The sequence below is a fragment of the Poromitra crassiceps genome, assembly GCF_964638095.1.
Source record: "Poromitra crassiceps genome assembly, chromosome: 7".
Lineage (NCBI taxonomy): Eukaryota > Metazoa > Chordata > Actinopteri > Beryciformes > Melamphaidae > Poromitra > Poromitra crassiceps.
In genome coordinates, this window is record NC_139628.1 from 30361070 (window position 1) to 30371290 (window position 10221).

Consider the following 10221-nt stretch of genomic DNA (forward strand, 5'->3'; position numbering starts at 1 on the left):
CTTATTCAGCGGGTATCTTGCATGTTGCGTTCAGGTGCACTGTGTAAAAAAAAAAAAAAAAAAAAAAAAAAAATGCAATTCCATCGCGGGCCGCACAGGTGGCGCCCGCGGGCCGTAGTTTGCCCATGTATGATATGGGATGTGTGGGAGCAGTGGATGGAAAGAAACTATACTGGTCCGTTTTTGAGAGAAACTGGACTAATAATTAACAAGACTGTAATGGAGTAGGGAAACATTGGATGGATTAGTCCAGAAGGAGGCGGTAATGCAACATCTTGGATGTCAACCGCCGTAAAACCAAACAGAAGCAGAAGCAGAAGAAGAAGAAGATACACGATAATTTGTCCCCATGATGGCGAAGGCATGACCCGCCCCTCTCTGCCTCTGATTGGACTAGCGTCAAAGGTTCATCGAATCACATCCGCTTGGCCGAGTGCAGTCAGCCAATCAGAGACAGAGAGGGGCGGGTCATGCCTTTGCCATCATTGGAAACAAATATCGCTTCCCGGACCAGGAGGACAGGCCTCTGATCAAGGTTTATTTTCTGCTCCGATCCAGTCTACAATTAAACTACATGCGCATGTAAAGGTGCTCTTATGCTCGAGCAAAGCTCCGTGGGGGTGGGGCCCCGCGAGTCTCTGTGAGTCACCGTGCAGACCTCGCGCTGGGGGTGATGCCATTATACTCAGAAAGTGATCAGCATGTATTGTGTGCATTGTACAATGGTGAAAACAGCCCGTGAAAAGTCGCAATGAAACGCTGTGCAGTACTGAGTGCGCTTTCACTCTCAAACGACCGCACATCAGCACATGAAGGACTCACCAAACTTGTTTTTACTGAAAGCCGTTTTTACTACTCAGCCCTGATAGCCTACTACTCTGTGCTGCTTTTAATCTCTCTCAATCATGCTCTCAACACAACACATTTACTTGGTGAAATGACTAAAAACGAACAGTTGCAAATCTAAGTTTATAGCCTACCACATGGGTCTAGAAATGTGGCGAAAACACAGCTCAGTGTTCAGGGCTCAATGGTTTGAATGCGGCCATGTTTGGAGAGAAGCTTGCGCTGTTAGAAAAAAAGTCAGGCACAACGCGAGCGGCCGCTGGAGCTAGCGACTAACCACGCCCAACAAATTAACGTAATTTGACGCGCCCGCCCCTCGCTCCACCCCCGCGCCCTTCACGGCAGGGTGAGCATATTCAGCCTTAACCGCAACCCTCCCCGGGATATGTCCATACCAATGACAGAATCAAAGCTACCCTTGAATAGAGGCCAGTGTGAAGGATATAATGGGATGTGTGGGAGCAGTGGATGGAAAGAAACTATACTGGTCAGTTTTTGAGAGAAACTGGACTAATAAACAAGACTGTAATGGAGTAGGGAAACATTGGATGGATTAGTCCAGAAGGAGGCGGTAATGCAACATCTTGGATGCCAACCGCCGTAAAACCAAACAGAAGCAGAAGCAGAAGAAGATACACGATAATTTGTCCCCATGATGGCGAAGGCATGACCCGCCCCTCTCTGCCTCTGATTGGACTAGCGTCAAACGTTCATCGAATCACATCCGCTTGGCCGAGTGCAGTCAGCCAATCAGAGGCAGAGAGGGGCGGGTCATGCCTTCGCCATCATTGGAAACAAATATCGCTTCCCTGACCAGGAGGACAGGCCTCTGATCAAGGTTTATTTTCTGCTCCGATCCAGTCTACAATTAAACTACATGCGCATTGCGCATGTAAGGCAGTAGCCTGAATTAGACACCAGGGTGTCGTCATTACGTTGTTATTCCACGGAGAATTCCGCAAGTAGCGCTTTTTGTCCTTCACGGAACATCGTAGTTTGGAAGTTCATTCCGTGCGGAAGTGACGTCTTTTTCAGAGTTTACATGTCCTCCTTGTAAGGTAAGCAGTGCTTATGTCGTCCTGGGTTATCTTAAAATATCCTCACTAAAACCACCCATCCATTTAATTTGTGTTACTTATGTGTGAGTTGAGATGTTTGTTTACATTTTGTGGGCGGATTTCGGCAGACACTTGCGTTTATTGTGTAAATACTGGCCGCGATATTGACTAGCGTTAGCTTGCTGTGCACTTACCCTCAGGCTCTTTGTTCGTCTCAGGACTTCACTGTAAGAGCCCTCCCATCGAGCATAGCATGTTCCTTAGACAATCTGTGTTCGGCATTAAACTCACCTTATTTCTGCACTTTGAAGTCACAGGTAGGGTCGGGTGGGGCAAACTAATTTGTCTTAAAAAAAAGAACAGCTCACTTTTTTCCGCAACTAGGCTTCCGATATAATTAGTTTGCCCCACCCGACCCTACCTGTGACTTCAAAGTGCAGAAATAAGGTGAGATTGATGCCCAACACAGATTGTCTAAGGAAAATGCTATGCTCGATGGGAGGGCTCTTACTACAGTGAAGTCCTGAGACGAACATAGAAAGAGCCTGAGAGTAAGCTGTGCACTAGCTCCCCCATTCAGTGCAGTGTAAAGAGGACGTTTTTATTTAGTTAGGCTGCTGTCTGGTTTTGTAATTTAATTTATTTCTACACTGAAACATGTTAAGAGTGCCTTATTTAATTGAAATGTGCAGTAATTGTTATATTCAGTGTTGTACATTTTGCACTATTGTTTGTACTGCAACATGTTTTCTAAAGAGAGTTTACATGTCCTCCTTGTAAGGTGGTGAAGCAGCAGCAGAGAGCCATTAAACTGCTACATTGGTCTCAACCACAATCCAGAACGCCTGTGTCCTGTGCTCCTTCTCTCCACACAACACCCCATGATCACACACACCATCAAACACAACGCAGAGTCCCAGGGTGTGTAGAGAGGCTCCAGCACGTGTGGGTTACACGCACAAGCAAGGACAACTTTGGAAAAGCAAGTAAGGCTGAATCATCTTGCAGAATTAGATATAGACTAGTGCAGACTGATCATATGGAATTCCATGATCTTCTAGAATCACTTCTTAGAACGATATGATGATCTCCTTTGTTTATGTAGCCTAGTGATTAATAAAGAGTGTGAGAGGCAATAGGCTGTCGAATCTGCTAAGTGTGCACAACCCTCTCTCTCTCTCACACACACACACACACACACACACACACACACACACACACACACACCTACTACACACACAGGCGCACACATGCACACAACTAAACATCTCTAGCCTATCCATTATATTAGCTACATCATTTGGCAGACGCTTTTATCCAAAGCGACTTACAGTAACACATTTTTGTCAACAATAGAGAAATCAACTATGCAACACAATCTATGACAACTTCTGAAGGAATACGAGGGATCAGCCGAGCAGCATTTTGGTAAACAAACCACGTCACTGGGTGGCAACGGCAATACTATGGAGCCTGAGTTTGAGCGTCTGACTCTAGCCGGCTGACCCTGTTTACAATTTAAAAACTGTGACAGTTCACACAACCTTAAGATGACATGCATATATTTTAAGTTAAGTTATCCTGTATTTATCCCCGTTGGGAAATTCATCCCCATGGGGGATGAATTATACATCAAACTCTTGAGCTAATTCTGCTCTCACTCAGAAGGTCAAAATATAAGCGATGTGGTGTATACCTTTTGAGATATTAACGTTTGTTTGGCACAACTCATATAGTAGGGATGGGCATTTTAAGCAATTTAAATACTCGAGTACTCTCCTTCTATTATGAACGAATACTCGAGTACTCGCGCGGGGGGGGGGGCGTCTGTGTGATTACTATGGTAATGACGGAGCAGGGGTAATCTGCTGTGTGTGGGGCTGTTCACACATAACGTTTGCATTTTTGCATGGAGAAAGCGTTACCTGGAGCATGTGAGGAGAGGGACTGACTGACTGTGATATTAGGTGAGGTGACGCTCAGCTAACGTCTAAAGCCTACCTCAGACAGCATCTCCGATGGTTGGATGGATGGCATTAGCGCTTCGGAGCGGACAATATTGTTGTGAAACAAGCGAAGGCTAAATTCCAATACATGTCCATTGTCCAGTATCATCAATTTTACTTACACTAACGTAAATCCACGGATTACAAGGTCCGGTGTTCTGCCAAAAAGTGAAAACTGACCACTGACCAGTGTGATTAACGTTACAGCTGCAGCTAGTGATCACCATGAAACGATTGTCTCCCAAAAAGCGATTCTTTCTCCACATTTCTTGTGACTAACGTTATGGGAAACGACAGTGTAGTCAGTAAACTACTGCAAAGTTTTGAATGAGTTTTATCGGGCGTGCGCTATGAAGAAGCGTGCATCTGTCTCCTTCGGGAGCATATCTTCAGCCACCATTTTCGGGATGAGCTGGAAAACTTCCGGTTAAAACTTTCAAAATAATGTTACTTAAACAAAAGTAAATAGCTTGCACGTTGGAGGAGAAAAGGGTATTTCAACGAACGAAGCAGCAAACCTTGTATCAAAATACTCGTGATGTTATATGGCGTGAAACTATGGCTGTAATGCATTACTCAAAATAAATAAGGTTACAACTTGCGTTACAATAAGCCTTTTATTTTGAAATCAACAAAGCGGATGACGTACTGTACTTGTACATTCTGGCTGACTTGACGCCCGTGCAGTTCATGCTGCCAGATCCACATAACGATGCATGCGTAGATTTAGACCATTTTTAAAGGGGTGGGGGGTGGGGCGAGTACCCGGACAGCGGAAACGTTACTCGAGTACTGACGTTATGAACGAGTACCCGAGTACTCGCGCCCATCCCTATCATATAGTTAACTGCCGCAGGGTTACGCATTTTTGGGTGACAGTGACATCACGCTGATTCGTCCTATAGTGGGGTTTTTTTTGAGAGAGAGAGAGAAACATGTTAGTTCAAGAAGGGCCCAGATGGAGCCTGAAGAGGTGTGTTTTTAGTCTTTGACGAAAGATCGGCAGTGATTCGGCCGTCCTGACCGAAGGTGGGAGCTCGTTCCAACATTGAGGTGCGAGGGACGAGAAGAGTCGCGAAAGGGACGATTGACTTTTGAGCCCCCGTAGCGAAGGAGGGGCAAGGCATCCCGCACTGGTGGAGGAGCGGAGGGAGCAGTGAGAGGTTTGGAGCCTGACCATAGATTGTAGGTACAGAGGTTGCTGTCTGGTGTACTGCCCTGTAGGCCAGATCCAGTGTCTTGAATTTGATGCGTGCCGAGATGGGAAGCCAGTGAAGGTCCCGGAAGAGGGGAGTGACATGAGAGAATTTAGGTTGGTTGAAAATCAGACGGGCTGCAGCGTTCAAAATTAGCTAAAGCGGTCGGATGTCAGAGGCAGGTAGGCCGGCCAGAAACACGTTGCAGTAGTCCAGGCGGGAGATGATAAGTGACTGGACCAGTTGTGGTGTCGCTTCCCTGTTTGTGGATGTTGTACAAGGCCCTAGAGGAGCGTGCTGTCGCAGCAATGTAGGCTAAGCAAGACAGCTGGTTGTCAAGGATCACTCCAAGGTTCTTAGCTGTTTGGGAGGGAAGCACAGTGGTATTGTCAATGGAGATGGAGAGGTCTGTGAGAGGGCAGTGTTTCTCTGGGAGGAAGAGGAAAGCTTGTTTTATACTCGCTGTGCCGCGAAGGACGCGGGGGAGGAGCGAGGGGCGCGAGCGTCAAATGACGTCAATGTGTTGGGCGCGACCTCCGTAGGCCGCCCACCGCCTACATGAAGATTTTTCTCACAGCGCGCCCTCTGCACAGCTTCTCTCCAAACATGGATGCATTTGAGCCACTGAGCCCTGAACACTGAGCTGTGTTTTCACCACATTTCTTGACCCATGTGGTAGGCTAAACTTTGATTTGCAACTGTTCGTTTTTAGTAATTTCACCAAGTAAATGTGTTGTGTTGAGAGCATGAGAGCAGAGCTCCGGCTCGCGGAGCCTTGCTCGAGTATAATGAGCCCTTAACTCTGTCTTAAATTGTATATGACTGATTTAATTTAACCCTGCTGTATCTACAGAGCTGCTTGGTGGGAGGACAGACATCTGGCGTAGGAGGGGAGGAGCATTGTCCAAATGAATTCTTCAGAAGAGGTGAGAAAAATATCACTGTTGTATCACTGATGTTGTAACACACACACACACACACACACACACACACACACACACACACACACACAGTGCCCCTGCCCTAATTCTTTCTTTGTGTCTTTATAGAAACAGAGAGACACCAACAAGAGACCCAAACGCATTCACACTGGAGAGAAGCCCTACCACTGTGACCAATGTGGAAGCAGTTTCAGTCTGTTAGGTAACCTAAAAAGACACAAACACATTCACACTGCAGATAAGCCCTACCACTGTGACCAATGTGGAAGCAGTTTCAGTCAGTCAGGTGACTTAATAAGACACAAACTCATTCACACTGGAGAGAAGCCCTACCACTGTGACCAATGTGGAAGCAGTTTCAGTCGGTTAAGTCACCTAAAAACACATCAACGCATTCACACTGGAGAGAAGCCCTACCACTGTGACCAATGTGGGAGTAGTTTCAGTGACCGAAGTGCCCTAATAAGACACAAACGCATTCACACTGGAGAGAAGCCCTACCACTGTGACCAGTGTGGAAGCAGTTTCAGTGAGGTAGGTCACCTAAAAAGACACAAACGCATTCACACTGGAGATAAGCCCTACCTCTGTGACCAATGTGGAAGCAGTTTCAGTCGGTTATTTAGCCTAAAAACACACAAACGCATTCACACTGGAGATAAGCCCTACCACTGTGACCAATGTGGAAGCAGTTTCAGTGCGTCAAGTCACCTAAAAAGCCACAAACGCATTCACACTGGAGATAAGCCCTACCACTGTGACCAATGTGGAAGCAGTTTCAATCAGTTAGGTCAACTAAAAAGACACAAACGCATTCACACTGGAGATAAGCCCTACCACTGTGACCAATGTGGAAACAGTTTCAGTCGGTTAGGTACCCTAAAAAGACACAAACACATTCACACTGGAGATAAGCCCCACCACTGTGACCAATGTGGAAGCAGTTTCAGTTTTCAGTTTCAGCTAAAAACACACAAACGCAGTCACACTGGAGAGAAGCCCTACCACTGTGACCAATGTGGGAGCAGTTTCAAACACTCTAGTCACCTAACAAGACACAAACACATTCACACTGGAACAGGCTACTGGTGTGATTGCTGTAAGAAAATGTTCACTTGGTCATCTAGTCTGAAGAGACACCGCTGCATCTAACCTGAAGAGCGCCCTCCACTGTCCGCAGGCGGAACACACTTCTCTCTGTCCAAACAAACACGTAATCAATGAATTAAAGTTCAGTGACAGTCTGATTATGCATAATTATGTTTGTTTCTGACATTGCATTGCTAGAATGTAAACAACAATGTAAGAATGTCATTACAAAGTAAATGTAGAGCTTGTGAAACTGTCTGATTTGTAATTACTACAGCAGAATAACATGCAGCTAATATCACCATTATTTTTTCTGATCCACCATACAGAGCGTCCTATTTTGCATTGACATATATGGAAGATATATTGTCCCTAAGGTTTACTAACATGAGATCTGTGGGGTTGGCGACTGTTGGATGTGGTTTACTTTCTCTACTTTTTCTGATGTGGCTTAAGACTGTTTCATGATGGAGATATGTTACGATGATATGAGTTATAATATATGTGTGAATAATGATACCCTATGGCTGTAGATGAGAAATGTTTTTGTTGATATGGCAAGGGGGGAGGGTAGGGTGTCTTGTCTTGGTCCTGTCCTTTTTTTGTTCTTGTTTTGTCTCTCTTTAGTATTTGTTTGTATCATTTGTAAATGTTTATGTTTAAAAAAACTATAAAAATGTGGTCACAAAAAAAGGTTTACTAACATGAATGAACAAGAACAGTGACATCAACAAAGGCGAGTTCATATTAAAGGCACAATGAATTTAAACCCAATCTCTTCAGTGTATTACTTCTAGCCTGGCATTAACTAAAGTAACTTAAGTCACAACAAGCATTGCCTATAGCCTACATGAATGATCTGAGGCAGCATATTTGAATAATGTCTTCATCTGACGTTTAATTGAAAATCAAGTTTCACTATTAAACTTTATTGCTTATTGTATTAATTAAATCAATGTATCAATAAAATAAACAAGGTTTTTCTGTTTCCCAACCTCCAGTTAAGAAAAGATCAAGTCAGTGCATCTGTACATCACCTTTATTCTATCCTATATGCAATGCCACCTCACTACTACAGGAAACCATGTCATAGAGTTCTTCAGTTGGATATCTTCATTGTGTTTCTCTTTCTACATACAGCTTGTATGCATGTAGCGTTGGCAAGTCTCAATTAGAGAGAAGAGAGTTTTTAGTGAATAGAGACAGAACAATTAGTCCTCTGCTGTGGTTGACCGGCTCAGTCTTAGCCTCCAGCTGATTGGTTGATTGCAGACATAGACTGGACAGAGAGCTTGGCTATCATTCAGACACCTCACCCACCCAATCCCACCGGGGGTGAAAGACCCGCACAGAGGTGATGGTTGCCAGGTGACTCCCGCTAACCCCCCTGTCAGGAGAAAAGGCTGCAGCAATCACTCTCCTTCCTCCTCACCTCCTGGGTGACAACAACTGTCTGTGGAGGGTGTGTGTGTGCGTGTGCATACATGCACGTGTGTGTGTGTTTTCACTAGTAATCATTTACATACCAACCTGCACACTCGCCCTGTTAATTCCCAACTAAACACTAGTCAAAGGATAACAAAGAGAGGTCATTAGAAAGAAAGAAAAAGGAAATCTTTGTGAATATAGGAATTGTTAATATTCTGAATTGTCCACAAGGATAAATGGGTGTATTTAATTTGGTGATAGTCAAATAAACAGACTGAATATCAAGTTTTAATATTTATTTGCCATTATGTTTTAAACAGACATTCAAGCACAGGAGGAGGAACAACCAACATAATTCATTCAAGGCTAACCTTTACTGTACATTTTAAACGCTGCATGTAAGATTCATGTTTTCATTAGCTCAGCACACATTTCAGACACTCACACATTTCAGGTACTGTAGCTTAAGCCTCCACATAACAGTCAAGTTCAGCCGTATCCAGCAGACACACATCTGATCTCTGTGTGGGCATCTTCACCGCATAGTGGATCAGGCCTGAGGGCGACCTCCCGCTGTTATCAGTTATCCTTTATATAAACTACCTCTAGCGGTTGGAGGTAGTTTATAGGCTGGAGTCAAGCCTATGCACTGTACAGTACATGTTACTCTGCCTCAGAATAGCCTAGTTCATATTAATGTGACACTACTGACACTTATTAATATCAGATCACGCTCCAAGAAGACTTGACAATGATTTTATTGCTTCTACAAATTCTAACCCCCTGTGTGGCCCATGCTGGAATTGCAAAAAGATGAGAAATGATCAGATATTGGTGGTTAAGAGTGAATAATGACATCACAACTGTTAATTTAAAATTAGTTATTTCTCTAAATCTGGCTTCAAATATCCCACATTTTTCCACAGCACACGCGCTGGCCCTGCTAACCACAACCCTCCCCGGGATATGTCCCTACAATGACAGAATCAAAGCTACCCTTGAATAGAGGCCAGTGTGAAGGATATAATGGGATGTGTGGGAGCAGTGGATGGAAAGAAACTATACTGGTCCGTTTTTGAGAGAAACTGGACTAATAATTAACAAGACTGTAATGGAGTAGGGAAACATTGGATGGATTAGTCCAGAAGGAGGCGGTAATGCAACATCTTGGATGCCAACCGCCGTAAAACCAAACAAGCAGAAGCAGAAGAAGAAGAAAAAGAGACACGATAATTTGTCCCCATGATGGCGAAGGCATGACCCGCCCCTCTCTGCCTCTGATTGGACTAGCGTCAAACGTTCATCGAATCACATCCGCTTGGCCGAGTGCAGTCAGCCAATCAGAGGCAGAGAGGGGCGGGTCATGCCTTCGCTATCATTGGAAACAAATATCGCTTCCCGGACCAGGAGGACAGGCGGCATCAAGGAGACGGAAGCGGAGGCTTTGAAAAAATGGCGGAGGCAATGGCGTTTGAGTGTGCCAGTGAGAGTGAATTAGAAAGTGATGAAGATACAAGGGATCTTGAAAATAAACGTAATCGTGTATCAAGTGGTAACTCAAGTGAAGGTGGCTATCAGGAAGTGAAGAAAGTGAGGAAAGGGAGTGAGGGTTCATATCTTGTAGGAATGAGAGCGACGGCAAAGGTGGATGGAATTT

The 10221-nt window shown here is 44.7% G+C and overlaps 1 protein-coding gene across 2 annotated transcripts; it reads left to right on the forward strand.

The window, feature by feature from the left end:
• Positions 1 to 1771: 1771 nt before the first annotated feature.
• LOC310780043 (uncharacterized protein) lies at positions 1772 to 7812 on the forward strand. 2 transcript variants are annotated; one of them, XM_083640579.1, is made up of 4 exons: positions 1772 to 1904; positions 2686 to 2890; positions 5960 to 6032; positions 6156 to 7812. In XM_083640579.1, the coding sequence occupies exons 3-4, from the start codon at positions 6015 to 6017 to the stop codon at positions 7197 to 7199; spliced, it is 1062 nt and encodes a 353-aa protein (XP_083496705.1). In that variant the 5' UTR covers positions 1772 to 1904; positions 2686 to 2890; positions 5960 to 6014; the 3' UTR covers positions 7200 to 7812. The 2 variants fall into 2 exon arrangements, with proteins under 2 accessions (XP_083496705.1, XP_083496706.1); XM_083640580.1 differs by lacking the exons at positions 1772 to 1904; positions 2686 to 2890 and having other exon boundaries at positions 5926 to 6032.
• The last annotated feature ends 2409 nt before the right edge of the window (positions 7813 to 10221 follow it).